At 43.3% G+C, this 19,462-nt stretch overlaps 1 protein-coding gene across 2 annotated transcripts in view; it reads left to right on the forward strand.

Annotated features, from left to right (window-relative positions):
* The window catches only part of IMPG1 (interphotoreceptor matrix proteoglycan 1), a 90,668-nt gene extending 71,411 nt beyond the window's left edge, over positions 1-19,257 (forward strand). For both annotated transcript variants that reach the window (XM_032651512.1, XM_032651513.1), the window contains 3 exons: positions 12,741-12,906; positions 17,637-17,709; positions 19,180-19,257. In XM_032651512.1, coding sequence (XP_032507403.1) covers positions 12,741-12,906; positions 17,637-17,709; positions 19,180-19,257 — 317 coding nt within the window. The remainder of the gene's footprint in view (positions 1-12,740; positions 12,907-17,636; positions 17,710-19,179) is intronic.
* Positions 19,258-19,462: the final 205 nt, after the last annotated feature.

Raw genomic sequence — 19,462 nt, forward strand, 5'->3', positions numbered from 1 at the left:
CAAAAGACACAAGCAGGCCAAAGAGCTGGAGAAGGAAGGATTTATTACTTGCAGTAGGTAAGGAGAACCCCAGGGGTCTTTCCCAAAGCAGGGTCTCCCTGAACAGCAAAATTGGGGAAGTTTTAAGTTAAGGGCACATGCATATTCATGAAGGGGCTCGGGTGGTGGACAGAGTCCAAGCTTTAGTTGATGGGCACACAAGGTTCAGAAAAGGTCAACGTTATCCTCCCTTAGGTTCCAGTTGATCTGGTGGTTGAGCCTTCAGGCAAATCTTTACCACTGAAGCAGAACTGGGAGTCTTTACAACAATGTTATCTTTGCCGCTGTTACTTCTCTTGCCTGATAACAGTCCTTTGTTCCTGCATTCTTTTGTTCCCTTAAGATCGTTAATTACTGAGACCTGTTCAAGGGCAAGCATTGTGGCCAGGCTTAGATCACAAAATGGCTGAGGCCAAAAATGGCTTCTCTTATGTCAAGAAAACCATGCCTGGTTCTCTTTCTCCAGGGACCCCCATCCTACCTGTTCACTCACGTAAAGCCGCTTAATTAACTGTTGCTCATTTAAAGCCAGGTTGTCTAAGAGCCCCTGTTCAAAATCTATTTGCTTCTGCTTTAGGGTCCTACTTTTCTTTCTTTCTTTTTTTTCTTTTTCATGACTTATGATTTTTTTAAAGTTAAACTTTAATAAAATTTTATAAAACTCACAAAGTCTTCAGACTAAGTACTTAAAGCTAAGTACTTACCAAGATTATAAAATAAAAACAGAGTTTATCATTCATAAAATACTGAAAGTTTAGAAAATACTTAGTAAAAATATATACATAGTTACAAAGGGCACATGAATTAAGTCATTTTAAAAGGTTTAAGGGCAAAAATTAATAAAATATCTTCAGGATATAAAAATACTCCAAAAAATATTTTTGGGGAAACCAGTTTTATGGAAATGGATATTAGGTGAATTGACTTCTAGCCTATGAAGTAGGTGTCTGGAGGCCCGGAGAAAGGCCAGTGCTGAAAGGATGTATTTGGGTGAGTAAACAGGAGATGGAAGTCATTTAAGTTGACAGTTCAGAGGTCATTAGAACCCTTTGCAGATGCAATCTAGTAGAACAGCAAGAGCCAGGCCACATTTCCATGAGTTTGGGATGATACTGAAAATGAGAACGTCAACATGCCCTGTCCACCTCCTGTCTTACAACTTGGAGCAAGGCTCCAACCCTCCCACAGAGCCTGGGAGGGAGGAGGTGCTACCTTCCCCGATGATTACATTTTAAAGACGTGTCTCCCAGGTCCTGGAGAAATTTGGAAGTCAGGACTCATAATTCTGGCAAGAAGCTCTAAAGAGATTTACATCTCAAAGGGGCAGAGGAAGAATTTACACGTTTTCTAAACTGGCTGCTCTGGATGCTGAAAACTCAGCCTCTGTGCACCGGTGCCGAATCAAATCTCCGAGACAGAGTTTTGGGTGAAGAAGAAAAGAAGAGCTTTATTGCTTCGCCAGGAAAAGGGGGTCACAGTGGGTTCATGCCCCTCAAAACTGTGTCCCAACCCGCGAGGATTTGGTGAGGAGTTTTATTAGCAATAGTTCAAGGGCAGGGTTGCTGATAAGATTAGGGTGTGTTCAGGGCCTGCATTCCTTTAATCTGGTCTCATATAGTCACGGCCTCTCACTGTTGTGGCCTCCAGACATGCAAGTTCAGCGGCACATGGCTCAAGGGCCTAACAGCTCTTACCTGACTGGATCGAGGTTCGAACCTGTGTCCCCTGCATTGGCAGGCAGACGCTCAACCACTGCACCACCAGGGAAGCCCCCCTGTGGTCTCTTGATAAGCTTCTCTTGTGCCTTTAATCTGGCCTCAGGTGGCCTTCTCTGGAATGAAGAATGCTAACATCTTCCATTTGCTGGGGGTTTAAGTTCTGTGAAGATCTCAAAGATATTGTCATGTGTATCCCTTGAGGGGGAACCAGGACCCTGCCCCAAGGCTGTGCTATTGTTTCTTGACAGCTCCTCCCCTGTCTCTGCATTCCCTCCCTTCCCTGACTAGCAACTGTTCGACTCTGCCCTTTGGAACTCAGGGAAGGTCATGGAGGCGAGAGTCTTAGCTACAAGAAATGGGGGACACAGAAATATTTCCATGCCCAGGAGCTACAAGGGTCCCACTCAGTTTCACTCTAAGGAAAGGGAGGTTGAAGAAAGAAGCCAGTGTAAAGTTTAGTTGAGCTGAGGGGACTGTTAAAGCCCACTTGGTCAGAGGATGTAGCATTTCTTTTCTTTGCCCCAGTTTTATTATATTTTATAGGCAATGCCCGGGCAGACCAATTATTTAGTTCCATTTGCAAAATTTGAAACAAAACCCAATCAAGTACTTTTCTTTTCTTTTGGCCTAATGTCAGGGTGGAAGAGTGGTTTATGCTAGCAATGCCGGGAGAGGGGGTTATTATTCCTTTACTACTTTGGGACTAAAGAGAAGAAAGAAGATAGAATCTGAAAACCCTCCTGAGATTTCCAGGTGAATTTCACCCCCATATTCAGATCAGCATCGAGCCGTCTGGCTGTGTCCTCTAAAGGAGGGTCAGCACTTTGTCAGGCCAGATGGCATCTGCAGAGGCACAGACAGGTAGGAGAAGCCACACACGGTGTTGGTACTGTGTGCGGTTTGCCTTTCACCTTTTGAAACTCCCTGAATAAATGCATCTCTGATATAAAAAGTATAAACCAACGTTAGAACTATCTGATTTATCAACCAAAAAACAATAAATCACGGCTTGCTCAGTATTCTACCGGCACCCGTAGCAACTAGAGGTGTCTTTCATTTAAGCTGCTGTGAAAATTCTTCAGAAGCATGTAGAGCTTTTATGCCAGTTAGGTGTGCAGGTTGAAGATTTCAAACATGCAAAACTACGTACAACTTATTCTGACTTATTCTCTCCTTGAATTCCTAAAATTCCTCCTCAAAAACAGGCAGACTCAAGGCTGGTAAATGGTAAACATTGAAATTAACTACAGTCTGGCATCCTAGATGCTTCCAGCCAGAATGTGGATCAACAAACTCATTTTCTCTGGAAAGTGCATAATTTGTAAGATTCGCACTTAGTCACCAGCTCTGAGAAGATGGTAGATGTCACTCATCACGATAATGACAATAAAAATGATAATAGCTACTGTTGATTGACACTTTTTTAATTTTAATAAGAAACTACACAAAGTTATTATTTTCCCCCTATTACACAGTTGGAGAAACTGTTTCCTAAAATTGTAACTTACCTTTTACTTGTCACAGAGTCACCAAGGGCTGGAGCTGGAATTCAAAGGCAGCTTTGTGTGTTTCCTTCAACTCTACCTACTGCCTCTTTATAAAAAGGAGTCTTATCAGCCCTCCTACTGGGTATACAGAGGCTGTTCAATCTACTTAGAAAAAGTGACAACACACTTCAGTCTAATTAATCCTCGATGAACTGTTAGGTTCTACATTTCACCAAGTGAAATTTCCTACAATATTTTGTCATATTCTAGAATGCCAAAAAAACAAAAGCTCGTTCTCTCAGAAACAAAAGTCCCAAACTTGCAAATGTACTGGTGATTGGCTCTGCTAGGAGTGCCCCTTCCGAGCTGGGGCAGCCACACGAATCCTCTCTCCAGGAGACTCTCCCCAGCTCCCCCATCCCATCTCCTAGGTCTCTGGCCAGTCTCCTAGGGTTACACTGCTGCTGCCCCGTGCCTCCTGGGGTACCATCACAGGGATTTTCTGTTAATGTGTGCTTCTGTTACCAGCTGGACTGCTACATACCTTTCACCCCTCTCCAGAGTTTCCACCTGTGCCCTCATCTCACACCCGAACCACCCGAGGGAGCTTCCTTAAGACACTCCCAGAGCCCTTCATCCAACCCCTTAATGCAAACCCTCCACACAAGCCTGGGACTCAGCCCAGCTGCAGGGTCACTTCCCACAGCCCCTGCTGTCAGCCGTCCCCCTCCCCATCCTGGGACACTCAGGCCCGAAGATCAGTGCACCCAGAACACCTCAGTTTAGCTGATACAAAAATGACTGAGCGAGAATTCTTCAACCCTCTGTCCAGGGTAAGACATGTGTGTTTGCCCTGGAAATGTTACTGAGAGCCTCCTATAAAGAGTTTGTGGTGGTTTTCTTGAGAATGGTGGAGAACTGAAATGAAACCCTAAGCTTCTTCATTGCATGCCCCTTCAAGCCAGACGGAAGCCCCATTAATAACTTACTCCATTCCACAAACGTGTATTTAGATGCAACCACGTGCATAGTACTATGCTGTGCAGTTAGTATCATTGAATAGCTATTCTCACTCTAATCCTACCCTTTGGCAATAAGTCAGAAGCAAAATATTTTTGGCCAGTAATAAAATAACAATAAAACAATAAACATGAACTTTTTAATGTAGATTTTTTAAAAGTTCTTTTAATCACTCAATTGTACAACAGTTCTGGAGCCCGGCTAAAGCTCCGGATGCCTTTGTTCCAGGAGGACACCTAGAATGGGAGATTTCTATTTGAGTTGGAGGAATGTTAGTGATCACCTGCTTTCATTACCCCTTTTTATAGAAGGGAGAAATGAGACACAAAGATGCTAACTTACTGCATTCCCAAGGCCACAGATAATTGCTGAGAACCAGCTCTTCTCGCCCAGGGTGCCTTCCTGTAGGCTTCAGCATTGACAGCAGAGATGAGCAGGTTCACTCCGCGGCAGGTGCGGCCAAGCCCAGAATGTTCTCAGGACTTGGGAAAACAAGCCCGATGGGCCTGTGTGGAAGGTGAGGTTCCCCGCACAAACCCCCAGAAGGGCGCCACATTTATTCAATGACTAAGTACTCAGCACCAAGCACTGAATTAAAATGACATTCACGCCTTAAGAAGGGAGCAGTCATGGGCTTCCCTGGTGGCGCAGTGGTTGAGAATCTGCCTGCCGATGCAGGGGACACGGGTTCGAACCCTGGTCTGGGAAGATCCCACATGCCACGGAGCAACTAGACCCGTGAGCCACAACTACTGAGCCTGCGTGTCTGGAGCTTGTGCTCCGGAACAAGAGAGGCCGCGACAGTGAGAGGCCCGCGCACCACGATGAGGAGTGGCCCCCGCTCGCCGCAATTGGAGAAAGCCCTCACACAGAAACGAAGACCCAACACAGCCAAAAATAACTAAATTAAATAAATAAATAAATAAATAAATAAATAAATAAATAAATAAAGAAGGGAGCAGTCAGACGACCAGGGCTGCATTAGGATTTCCTGGGCTCTAGACCCTTTGCCTTCATGAATATTAATTTTAAACATTAATATTAATAGAAATCTTTAAAATTAGATTTTATGTCTTTGGTGGTATAGAGACAGATATAATGCAGATTGGATTATATTAATTTTTTCTTCTGATTTTAAAGAATTTAAAACACGTTCGCGAGCCCCTAAAAGTACGGTCGGTGGGCTAGTGCGTCCTGTGCCCTGCAGATTACCATTGATCCGGATGTGTGGGGTTGTCATTCCGTGATGCCCCAAGGAAAGGAATGACACGCCCTCCTCCCCACCAACAAAGCCGGCACCGCAAAGCCTAGGTTGTTCGGGGGTTAGGGGGCCCCAGCTCCCCACTTCCCTCAGACGTGAGGCTGGGTCACGGCTTCCTTGGAACTCCGGGGCCCTGTCTCTGCCTTTTTGAAATGGGAAAAGATGATCCAGGAGTTTGCACCATATGCCCCAGCCGGCCAGGCCCGATCTGCCGCGGTGATCACGGCGTCCTGAGGGCTCTATCAGGGGTCCCCCGAAGCTGATTCTGCCACCGCGCCAATTCCAGGCGGACCTCGCCTCCCTCCACCGGTGCGCTCCGCACAGCGGCTTTTAAGCAGACAAAAATCAGTTCGGGCTCTTATCATTTCATCGCCTGAATCTATTCCTACTTCTTTTGCTATTGAGCGCCATCTAGCGATCACTAGGTTTCATCGCATTAAAATGTTAAAAAACAAACAGGAAAAAAAAAAAAGTCCACAGAAAAGTCCTAACAGGCCCTCAGCCCCGGCCAGACCAAACCAAGCCTGAGTTCCAGCCATACTGAACTGAAATCCTGCCCTAGGACGGGACCCGATTCAAGGAGATGCCTCACTTCCGGTCTAGCACGTGAGTGTTAGGACCGCGCAAGGGAAGGGGATGGTGAAATGGTAAAGAATGATGAAGAAAAGGGCAGAAAGGCAATCAATACTCAGCCCCAAGGATGCGGTACAAGTGACAGGATGATCTGCGGGGAGGGGTGGGTGCAATGAACCGGAGTTAGTGACAGGTGGGCCTGAGACCCTCAGAGCGCTGGCGGGAAACGAGAGTCTATTTTCAGGCATGAGTGCACTTGGGACCAGAAACAGAGGGTTGGAAAAAAGACAGTCTTGGACCATCAGGAACCTATGGATTTATAAGCTGCTTGATGACCTGGATCGTAATCTTTTTTAACTATAACTGTAAAGTGCTTTCAAGTGTCCTCTGCAGGCAGGGGGTATTCATTTAAATGCGTTTTGATCACATGATGTAGGACTGAGAGACCACCTCCCTCAGTCAGCAGCCGGGAATACTTTTCAAGACCTTTGAAATGCACACCAAAGACGTGATAGAAGCAAATCCAGGGGAGAAACTGATACATAAAATGTGCATGCACTGGAAATCTCAAAATGATCCAAGCCCCACATGGCGGCTCCAATACCGCAAGTCATGTTCATTGCTGTCACATTTGAACAACAGAAAGAAATGTGGAGCCACCGTCTATCAGACTGTGCTTTCTATAAGGGAAGCTTTCTGCCTCATGAAGGAGCAGTGGTAGATGAGCGTTTTGAGTTTGCTTTAGTTAGGAGATTACGGTTCAGAGGAAAGCATTCCTGGACATCTGATTTGTAAACCGAGACCGGAGATGCTGGCGAGTTTCGCCTCCCCACCGCTGTCTCCCTCGTCCCTATTCACCCCTCCAAGCCCTGAAGGGCCTTCTGGAAACCCCATATTTGAAGCCACTAAAATGATGTCAAAAGCTGAACATCGTAACATACGGATGTTAATCTTGGGTCATACTACCTGAAATGGGCTTCAATTTCCTTACCTGGGAAAATGAGGTCAGCACTGTCTACTTTGGAAGATTATTGTGAATTTTAATGAAGACACATGTTTAAAGTGCCCAGCACAGTGCTAAACAAACAGTAACCCTCATTACATGTGCGCTCCCAGTTCATATAGAGAATTGCCATTGTTCTCCTGGCAAAGCTGGAGGTTCAGGATCATGATTTCTGAGGCCAAGTCAGGGACAAGGCCTGAAATGAAATGACACCAGTGCTCTATGTTTGGAAACCACGTGGGAAGCCGAGGACCAAGTGCCAGGATGAACCTGGACCTTTCCCACCTGCTGCAGACGAGGAGCTACTAACACAGTCAACTCAGTGAGTGCCCTGGGCTGCCTCTACAGAGAGATTGTCCAATTTGCTCTGCAGAAGAGCTATCCACATGGATTAAGGATAGAATATTAAGTCATTTTGCTAGCAAGCAGTTATGATAAGCCCAGAGGGTGTCCCAAATCATACTAGGTGTTTGCTGGGTGTGGTACAGAAGCCTCTTGGGAGTGCACACCATCAAAACAATCTATTTAAAGGGGATTTAAGTAAACCCAGGAAGCTAAGCCATCACGAGGCCCTCACTTCCTCAAATCCACACACAACCTGATAGTGACTTGGAAAGATTCTTCTAGAAAATGGCAGCTATTTGTTCTCTTCCTGACCGGCTGTTGAGCTCAAGTCTTGTCCTCCCTTTTTCCATGCCACTCACCACATTCAGAACAGAGCATTTCAGGTTGTTGCTGCATAATGTGTAGACTATTAATCTTGACCAAATCAAGAGCAAAGTGCAGGAAGTTCAGACCAATTTGTTCTGCGCATGTCCCGGGGAGTTATGTTAAGGAAGAGGCAAATAGTTGTGTGGTCCACTCGTGAATGAGTCCATCATTCTAAGGAGAATGAAGAATGAAAAAGAAAGGAAATAACAACGTAGGGAAAGCTTTGCTTAAGAAACTTCTACTAGTTAAACTTTCGTCCATCGTAGAACCATCTCTCCTCTTCTAAGGCCCTCCCTCTGCAGAATCAGCCTGAAGCCCAAAGTTGTAGGCGTCCCTCAAAGAATGATATGTAAGTAAAGAGGGTCATTTTTACTTATGAAAAAACTTTTTCATAAATTTTTAAGGTAATAGGAGGGGACGCAGTAAGAGTTGCCTCACAAATTAATGTAAATATTCGTCTCTTCTGTTACGATTCTAATTAACTGAGATTGCCTTTACAAGCCATGGCCAACAGCTCCCCCTGGGACTCTTTCCTTCCCTGGAAACTGTCCTCACACAGTCCACAAGATGGGGGGGCCAGGGAGAAGGGGGAGGACTTGAGCGCAAACAGCCTTGATCTTGGCAACATTCAACCTCACTGAGTCTTGGCTTCCTCATCTGCAAAGTGAGCAAATTAGTGGAGAAGGTCTCCAAAATACCTTCTAGCTCTAAAATTCTGCCTCAAATGTAAGGTTTTAAATATGGATAAAATAAAAATCTAAAGCAATTAGCTGGACTGGAATTCTTAATACTAAAGAGTTGGAAGGGCCAATTTGGTATTTGTTGAATGACTCAGTGTCTTAGGACCCAGGAAGATGTACACAGCAAACTGAAACTGAACTAGGTGACGTGAAGTCTTGTACTGTTCTGTAGGCTGGTCCCAAATAAATGACATGGGAGAAGCAAGTAATCTATAAACTAGGTGCATTTGTTTGTCAAATATAGCCGATTGATGGCCCCCAGATTTGGATAAATTCATTTCTCCAGTGTTGCCTTACTGTGTTCCGTTCAGCTTTACTGGTACATAGACATAGACTACGCCTGGCTGGGCTGAAGGAAATATTGGTAAAACAGAAACATTGGGCTTCCCTGGTGGCGCAGTGGTTGAGCGTCTGCCTGCCGATGCAGGGGAGACGGGTTCGCGCCCCGGTCTGGGAAGATCCCACGTGCCTCGGAGCGGCTGGGCCCGTGAGCCATGGCCGCTGAGCCTGCGCGTCCGGAGCCTGTGCTCCCCAACGGGAGAGGCCGCAACAGTGAGAGGCCCGTGTATCGCAAAAAAAACCCAGAAACACTTTTTTAAACAGGGAACTCACCTGGTTATCACACATTTCCTATTACTCTTCAGAGGGGTAGACTCGGTGCATTCAGTCTGCTTTCCCAGGTAAATCTATTTCTCCACTGCAGAAAGAGGGCAGTGGAGGCGCTGACTCTTCCCTCCTGGCCTCCGCTTTCAGGACTGCAGGCCTGGCTGTCAAGTTGCTGACAGCTGTTATTTATTAAACCAGGCCCTGGACATGAAACACCTGGGTTGTCAGGGTAAATCTGAGTCATTTTCTAAACAGTGACAAGGACCCCTTTGCACGGCCAGCTTTAGGAACTGTGAGGCAGGGAAACCCGTTCACCTTAGCCAGGCCTGGCTGTCCATATGGACCCTCAAGTTGCAGAGAAATACAACTTTACGTAAAAACGTAGCAGGTCTACTTTGCTGGGAGACCCCAAAGTATGTTTTCAAGGACCTGCTCTCGCCCTCCCTCCGCGTGGGCTGGTCTAGCTAACCCCCTCACTCTCCTTTTCCACCACGAGGGGGCGCTAGATCGGGACAGTGAACAGGAGGGTCCGCGGAATTCTCGCCCCACAAGCCGCACCCCACCCACCTGCAGGGCTTCTGTGGTCAGTAAACTTGGCAGAGCGGCTGACTCCAGCCTTCACTCGGAGATGCGCAATAGACATGCACTTATTAGTGACTCTAAGAGGTTTAAAAGTAAAAAGAGAAGGGGTTACAGTTGGAGGGAGAGAGAGTCCAAGGGAAAGAGAGAGAAACCCGTTATGTTTATTTCATGCAGCATTAAAAAAAAAAACTTATTTAGGGCTTCCCTGGTGGCGCGGTGGTTGAGAGTCTGCCTGCCGATGCAGGGGACGCGGGTTCGTGCCCCGGTCCGGGAAGATCCCACATGCCGCGGAGCGGCTGGGCCCGTGAGCCATGGCCGCTGGGCCTGTGCGTCCGGAGCCTGTGCTTCGCGACGGGAGAGGCCACAACAGTGAGAGGCCCGCGTACCGCAAAAAAAAAAAAACTTATTTAGCCACCAAACCTATTTTTAACATAAAACTTCCTAAATCCTGCTCAGTTGGAGTTCTGCAAATGTTCCCGCTTGGGAAATACTATACCAGATGATCACGGAAGCAATCCTAATTCTGAAACTTCTAAGATCTGTTTACATATTTTCTAAAGCACAAGTCTGAGCACAGCCCTCCCCTGCCCCCAAATCCTCCATGGCTCCCACCTGCCTGTAAGGTCCAAATTCCTTAGCATGACATTCAAGACCCACCGGAGCTTGGCCTGAACGTAACTCTCCAGTCTCAATTCCCTTCCTCCGTGTGCACGAGTCTCTGCTCTCCTCCATGCTGGGCTTCCCCTGCCCCCTCTTCACATGGCCGTTGCTTTCCCACCTCTGTGCCTCTGTTCATCCTGGGTCCGGTCGGAGTGCCTTTCCTAGTCGTTGCACATCAAATGCAACCCACTTTAGACACACAGTTCAACAGTCCCCTCCCAGATAGCTCTTCTCTAACATACCCTCATAGTTAGAGCCCTTATTCTAGACAAGATACTGGGCTTCTTGTGTAGAAACATCTGTGTATATGTCTTATTGTCCCCTAGGGTTCTTGAAAGAGTGGCTTCATACCCGACTGCCTGTCCTCTAGTTCCTAACACATAATAGGTGCTTATTGAAATAATCTGAAGGGTAAATGGCTGATGTGATTCAACAGGAAACCTTCTGGGCAGAAAGGAATAGTGGTCTGGGGACCAGAGGCCTCTTCTGGTTCTGCCATCAGCACGTGGGGACGTGGGCCTTTTGCTACTCAGCCCGAGAACTCGGTATGCTCAGTTCTAGAAAGACAGGGAAGGGGCTGGCAGGGGCCACAGGCCTTCCAGAGCTAAATTGCCCGAGATTCTCTTGATTTATATACTCCACCTTACAAAGAACTTGAGGCAATCTTACAGAATTAAGAATAGAGTGAAAGAGAACAATTGATGACAAAAAAAGAACAGAGACCTGAGGTCTATTTGAATTTTCCAAAGGAAAGAACCTCTAACAATAGGGCCTTAGGGATCACAAGAGACTGAGAAAAAGAGATTTTTTAAAATCAGGAAATCATCCTGAGTTCTCAAAACTGTCCATAAAAATGACTGACTATTTTATTACTTCTAAGGTATCCCTCATCTTAAATATATAAGATCACCAATTCATCTCTGCAGAAAATGCTTGCCTTTAAAAAAACCTAATGAACAAAAAAAATTTTTTTGAAGTATATTTGATTTACCATGTTTTCAGCTGTACAGCAAAGTGATTCAGTTATATATATTGTTTTCAGATTCTTTTCCATTACAGGTTATTACAAGATACTGAATATAGTTCCCTGTGCTATATAGTAGGACCTTGTTGTTTATCTGTTTTATATATAGTAGTGTGTATCTATTAATCCCAATTTCCCGTTCATCCCTACCCACTCCTTTCCCCTTTGGTAACCGTAGTTTATTTTCTATGGCTGTGAGTCTATTTCTGTTTTGTAAATAAATTCATTTGTATCGTTTTTTTTAGATTCCACATATAAGTGATATCATATGATATTTGTCTTTCTCTGTCTCACTTACTTCACTTAGTATGATAATCTCTAGGTCCATCCGTGTTGCTGCAAATGGAATTCTTTCATTCTTTTTATGGCTGAGTAATATTCCATTGTATATACATACCACATCTTTATCCATTCATCTGTCGATGGACACTTAGGTTGCTTCCATGTCTTGGCTATTGTAAATAGTGCTGCTATGAACATAGGGGTGCATGTATCTTTTTTTTTTTTGCGGTATGCAGGCCTCTCACTGCTGTGGCCTCTTCCGTTGCGGAGCACGCGCACTCTCAACCACTGTGCCACCAGGGAAGCCCTCAAGTATCTTTTTGCATTAGAGTTTTTGTCTTTTCCAGATGTATGCCCAGGAAAAAAATTTAATTCTCTGATACAGTGGTTATCAAAATGTGCTTCCCAGGTCAGATACATCAACATCATCTGCATTAGAGAATTTTTTTAATGTTCCCTTTGCTACTGCCTTAGAAATACAAATTCTCTGTCCTCAAACTTCCTGCATCAGAAACTGTGGTGCGGGGTGCGGGGGGCAGGAGTCTGTTTTAACAAGGCCTCTAGATGATTCTGATGTACACCAGTTTGTGCATAATTATGTTTGGAGCTAAATATGTTATCACGTGTGTCTATAAACTCATTTATCAAAGATACAGAAATGTGTGGCTCCCTTTTCTCTCCACTCTTTTCTCACTCTTGTACAACTCACTCCAAAGTGGGGTGATGGGGCTTCCCTGGTGGCGCAGTGGTTGAGAGTCCGCCGGCCGATGCAGGGGACACGGGTTCGTGCCCCGGTCCGGGAAGATCCCGCATGCCGCGGAGCGGCTGGGCCCGTGAGCCACGGCCGCTGAGCCTGCGCGTCCGGAGCCTGTGCTCCGCAACGGGAGAGGCCACAACGGTGAGAGGCCCGCGTACCGCAAAAACAAAAACAAAGTGGGGTGATGGCAAATCTATGTGGTCCCTCATCTCTGACTTCTGCAGGATCCACTGCTTAGGGGTCCCTGCACCAATAAAATCTGCCCTGTTTTTTACAGCTGATCAAGCAGACCCCTGCAAATTCCTGGCCTGTGGCGAGTTCGCCCAGTGTGTGAGGAATGAGTGGACCGAGGAAGCCGAGTGTCGCTGCCGAGCGGGGTACCCTGGGCCCTGTGCCCCCGGAGAAGACTGTGACGACACCCCAGGGAAGGGAGCGCCGTGCAGGTGGGTCTAGCACTGCGACACTCAGACCCAAGAATTAGCCACTCAGGCTTCTGAGACACCCATCATTAGCATCAATTCATGCAGTCCCGTAAACCCATGGTTCTCAAACTCCAGTGAACACCGGAATCTCTCAGAGAACCCGTGAAAGCACACGTGGCTGGGCCCTGCGAGGCTGTTTGTGATTCGGTAGGTCTGTGCAGGGCCCAGGTACAGCTGCTGCTGGTCCCAGGACCACACTTTGAGAACCACTGGCCCTAAGCCTTTCTGCAGGATTTCATTAAAGCCAGTAAGGGAAGAAAAAAGAGGCTGCATCAGCTTTAAGACAGAACACCACGTGACCTACTACCTTAATTGGTGTCTATGTGTCTAATATTTGAGTTTTTCCCTGGTTGCAAACACATTAGCTGTCATCATAAGAAAGCTGAAAAATATAGAAAGTGATGAGAAGGAAGATTAAAAGCCTGTGTAATTCATCACGTTAATTGATGTACTACTTTACATAGAATTTTCCAAAGCAAAATGGAATTAGACTGGCTTCTTATTTTAGAGTCAGCTTTTTTTACTTAGAACATTGTCCCATGTCATTAAATATTTTCTGTAGCATCATTTTTTTTTATTTATTTATTTTTGGCTGTGTTGGGTCTTCGTTCCTGTGCACGGGCTTTCTCTAGCTAGTTACGGCGAGCGGGGACTACTCTTTGTTGCGGTGCGTGGGCTTCTCATCCCGGTGGCTTCTCTTGTTGCAGAGCACAGGCTCTAGGCACGCAGGCTTCAGTAGTTGTGGCACACAGGCTCAGTAGTTGTGGCTCATGGGCTTAGTTGCTCCGCAGCATGTGGGGTCTTCCCAGACCGGGGCTCAAACCCGTCTCCCCTGCATTGGCAGGCGGATTCTCAACCACTGCGCCTCCAGGGAAGTCCCTGTAGCATCATTTTTAATGTTTACATGGTAAGCCATTCTCTGGATATGTTATACGTTGAATCAGTCCTTCATTTCTGAAGCTCTTTAGAAGGAGGAAAAGGAAGTAAGATATAATTGGCTTTCTATTCACAAACTAGACTTTAGGGCGTAGGTTGCCTCATGAACAAACAGGGAGCCCAGTGGGTCCTAATTCTTCTCCAAGTCCCGTGTCACCCAGTGAAGCTCTGCCTGGGGGGCCTCTGTCCTCAGAAGTCTTCTCCCGAGCCTGTCCCGAGCTTCCCCAGTCCCGAGCTTCCAATCACACACTCTTGAACATTTCCTCCGCGAGGATCACCTTGACGCATGTCTTTATTAGATCATCCTGTTTTTGTCGCTGTCCTCTTATTCATTCTCGTGGCCGCTGTCCCTAATTTCCCACCAGGGGCACTTGTGGCCAGCTGCTTCCACAATCGACAAGAAACAAGAGAGACTGAGCCCTTTTCTTGATGAAACATACCCTGTTCCTTTAAAGTATTAATATTTTAAAGACCATTATCCAATAAGAGTTAAGAAGCAATATTCTGGAGTCAGACAAATTGTGATTAAAATGTTGGCTTATCAATTTACTAATCAGGTGACTTTCAACAAATTTCCTAACTTCTCTAAACCTCCATTTTTTTCATCGGATAGTGAGACCAATAAAAAACCCCTGTTGGGTTGCTGCAGAGGGTATATGAAATTACATTTATAAAGCTTCTTAACAAATAGCATAAAACACAGAGTATCCGTTCAGGTAAGGGAAGATTATGATGATTTTGTCAGTTTTCTCTGAGTTAATCTCAATCCTGACAGAATTCTTTATGGAATTTGACATTCTGCTTCTAAAGTTCCTCTGGAAATAAAAATGTACAAGAGAAAATCTTAAAGTACGATGGTGGGGAGGCTGCTCTATAAGATAGAAATACATGAAATAATAATATTTAAAGCACTAAGATAGACACAGACCTAGACGATAGATCGACAGAACATATGTAAGCCCCGAACAAAGCCCTATATATCCAAGAATTTATTTTAACAAGCATTTCACATCAGTAGGGAAAGTATAGACTTGTCAGTAATGATTAGAGTACACCTGGCCTTCCATTTAGAAAAATAAAATATTAGTTTCTTACCACACACAAATCAATTCAAAGATTCAAACCTAAGATTGAAACTATGAAAATATGAAGAATTTCTTTTATATTTCTATAAATTAGGCTAAAAAAAGGCTTCCCTAATAAGACCTCAATCCAAGAAGACATTTTCCGCATAGGGGAAAAGACACCATAAATAAAATTAACAGATAAACAACAAGGTGAGAGAAAAATATTTACAACTTATGGACAAAGAATGAACCTCCATACTAACAAGCACTCCTACACATCAATAAAAGGCGAACATACTAATATTAAAATGAGTAAAGAATATAGAGGCAAGTTCATAGAAGAAATCCAAGTGGCCCGTGAAACATAGGAAAAGGTATTCAATCTCACAGTAATTAGGGAAATCTAAAAACAATGAGGATATATCATTAGCTACTCATGAGTATGGCAAGAGGTCAAAAATATCCAGTGTGGGCAACATCAGGGAAAACTAGTTCTATCAGGCATTGCTGTTGGGTGTACTAATTGGAAAAACATGTTTTCAAGAGAAATTTGTCAATATCTATAAAATTTTAAATTTGACTCAGATACTCTACTGTGTAAATAATTGTTTAGACAATTATTCCTACAAAAATCATTGCACTTTGCAATGTTCACAGTATCATTGCTTTGAATTATGAAATAATTGCACAGCCCATCAATAGGGGAACAGTTAAGTCCATAGTGTGGTGTATTATTCACTGTGGAACATGGCAGTTAAAAGCGGTAATATAGTCTACTGGAACTGCCATAGGAAAAGACCAGGACATTTCATAATATATCAATTTACATAATATATCAATAACAAAAATATGTACTTATAAGTATATTAGTTTCAACCGTATGGCATTGCCATGTTGCCAGTTAGAAATCATCAAATATTGACAATGTTGTATGATTCAATCTAATATGTAAGTAAAAGCATAGCAAATATATGGAATAATAAGTATCATTAGCTATCATTCCAGTTAACAATGGAAAGGAGCAGATTTGGGGTCCAAAATTTTAATAGGGCTAATGTATTCTCTGTGACACTATTTATAATAATGAAAATCATTTCAAACATAGGGGCCAGATTGAGTAAATGATGATAAAAGTGACATGTATAAGGAGGTTTTAATAATATGGAAGTACTTGTTTTAACTACAGCAAGATCACAAGTTTGCTCTCATTGTACACCTCAGATGGGGCAGGGTAGCGGGAGGTCCATTTTTTTTTGCCTCTAGAATCTATTCCTATTTCCCTTTTTGAGCCCTTTCTCCACTGGATAGTAGGGGGGGGGCAAATAAGAGAGGGAGAGCTTGGAGTTTAATATAATCCAATCCAGTTTTTAAGAACTTCATGTGATTAATAGTTCAAGCAATCACTTTAGGCAACTCAATTCCCTTGGTATATTTAGGCTCAAAGGTCCTCTCCCATTCCCCTCTCTTCTCCAAGGTGGTATCTGGATGTATGGTAGAGCGGGGTTGGCCCTCTTTGTCTTACAAGATCCTTTGAAAAGTTTCCATTTCCATTGTCCCCTCACCTGCGATCTGTTAGTCCTGACTCCAGGTTTTTCTGTTTTTTGTTTTTTTGGCTGCATTGCGTCTTCCTTCGTTGCTGCGCGGGCTTTCTCTAGTTGTGGCGAGCGGGGGCTACTTCTCCGTTGCGGTGCGCGGGTTTCTCATTGCGGTGGCTTCTCTTGTTGCGGAGCACGGGCTCTAGGCATGTGGGCTCAGTAGTTGTGGCTCAGTGGCTTAGTTGCTCCTCGGCATGTGAGATCTTCCCGGACCAGGAATTGAACCGTGTCCCCTGCATTGGCAGGTGGATTTTTAACCACTGCGCCACCAGGGAAGTCCTGGCCCCTGGTATTCTTGGAGCCTCCAATTGCCCAATCAGGGCAAGTAGGAACCCAAAATGCTACCGTAGCTGTTGGTAGGAGGAACAAGGAACTTGTTACTCAACCTCTTCAAACCACGTGTCTTTCCTCACTCTTCTGCCTTCTTCCTATCAAGCACTAGGGCCGCACAGGGTTTCCCTCCTTCCTACAATGATACGCTCCTTCCCCCTTTCCTTGATAGTATAATGGACAGAATGTTGAGAGAAAGAAAAGAGTTTACTGAGTTTACTGATAAGGGAACATATATCATAAAATATCTCACAAATATTACACCCATTTTATAATGTAAAGAGTGAAAAAGCAAGGTGCAAAATGTTTATACAGTATCGTCAGAAATCATATGTACATAGAAAAGTCTGGAATTGTATACATCAAATTTTAAAATAAACTTTTTAAAAAGTTTTTTTTAAACTGTATGAACAAAATATTACTGCAGAGTTGTTTTCCAGTAACCATAACTCAGAATTTGACTTTAAAAATAACTCCACTTCTTGCGAGATAAGATATCACTCATCTTTCCCGTGAGCTTTGTCCAATCCTTCTGAGACCACTGCCTATGAAACAGTAAAGCCAACTGGAAGGCAAAACTCGGGGCAGAGGTGGGCTGGTGCACAAAGCATATCTCCTCCAACTCTAATGGAAGGCACCTGCAAAAATATGCTATTTTCATTTGTCCTAATAACTTTAGAACTAAAATAGTAGAAAGCCATAGTTGTGCTTAATGTTGGTAAGCCCAGGAAACACGATATCTTGTTTTTGCTTTCTTTTGCAGGTCACCAGATCAATCTAAAAACCAAGTGTATGAAACTAGTGTTAAAGAGTTCCAAAATCAGCAAAATAACAAGGTAAAATCCCATTTTTATATGTTGGTTTTAATTACTGAATATAAATTTTGAAGGAAATTAAAAACATTTCTGGGCCTGACTCTTAAATAGAGATAAGAAAAAGCAGTTTTCCTTTATTTGCCAAGCTTTTTTATTTAGTATTTTCAGAGGGAAAAAGGCATTTCCTGGTACAAAAAGTATAGAGACAGGGGCTGGCATTAACTGAAATGTGTAGACAAAACAATAAAATAACAGAAAAAATCCAAGTATTTTATAATATTCCTAACCTCTTCTTTAAAAATATACATGCAATTTATCAAATGCATTTCAACAACACTGAATTTCTCATAATGATTTATATTCCTGGAACTGAGTAATTATATATATAGACATATATATGTATATATAATATATGTATATGTAATTATCTATATACAGGTATATATATTATATATATACATGTATATGTATATTATGTATGTATATATTCTTATATAAAGTATTTTTATTTCAAATAATAAGCTAAAAGAAAAATATGAAGAAACATGATTTGTGAACAATGAGTAACCTCCAAGATTCCTAAAAGTTCATCCTCAGAGAAGTGTTCCTTCCAGTGTCCTAGATGTCTCTTTCAAAATATTCGTCCATTCAATCAACTTTTTTGACTAAATTTTATTTTACAAAGGGAAATAACTTATCCAATAAGCAGGTTAAATATAGCCTACATAGAGCTTTTTAAATAACTTTTGGAAAAATACCTTTGATAATCTTTAGCCTAAAATTACCTAGTTCCAAAAATTATAACTAGTCTTTGATGGTAAAATTGAGCGGTAATCAGCCAGTGTCCACTCTACCTGAGGTCTCTCTCTATATATAGTGCTAGATGGAAACAAACATGGCGAAGTTTGCAGTTGAAACTAGTCATTACGGTCAACATACACTCCAGAAGGATACTGAGGCCATTACACCAAACACTAATCATACGTTCATGTGTCCAAGTGCACACAGGAATAATGTGTGCCATTTTGACTTCCTGAAACAAAGAAAATTGAGAAGACAGAAAAGGTTCAGACTTGGGCCATAAAATGACAATAGGACACAGGAACTGATATTAATAAAATGCCCAGGATGAAGTGTACACCAACTGAATCTGGAAGTACCAGGTAGAATTAGGAACCATATTTCAAATGAGGAAGCAGCTTAGAGTAATGTTGTCTGCTATGGTTGGAAGGGAACATGTTGACTTTGATTCACAAATTATTTGCCATCCCTGCTTCAAGAGATTGATTCAGTCTGAGAAGATTTAAGAAGAATAGTAGGTTTAAGAATTCTTAGTAGGTTGTAAAGTTAGGAATCTTTCCCATCTTTCAAAGAATATATCCTAAATGGCAAGCATATTATCTCATCTACCAGCAGAGGTAATATTGGAATGAACCATTGGTGTGACCTTGGGTGACATTTTTTAATCTCTTAAAACTATTTCTCTTCCAGTTAACCAGGAAAAGAAATTCTGAATTACTGACTGTAGGATATGAAGAATTTAACCATCAAGATTGGGAAGGAAATTAAAAACTGAAAATGTACAAATTATCATTTAATCTATCGCAAGAGAGATGGCTTGTTTCTCAAGGAAAATTATATCCACTCTGTCAAAATTCTGAAAACATAGGCAGGCATATCCACTGGTCATCGATATCCAGGCATGTAGTCAACACTGAGATCCAGGACACATCACATTTCAAGTACAGAAGAGTCATGTACTTGAAGACCAATA

The sequence above is a fragment of the Phocoena sinus genome, chromosome 12, assembly GCF_008692025.1.
Source record: "Phocoena sinus isolate mPhoSin1 chromosome 12, mPhoSin1.pri, whole genome shotgun sequence".
Taxonomy (NCBI): Eukaryota; Metazoa; Chordata; class Mammalia; order Artiodactyla; family Phocoenidae; genus Phocoena; species Phocoena sinus.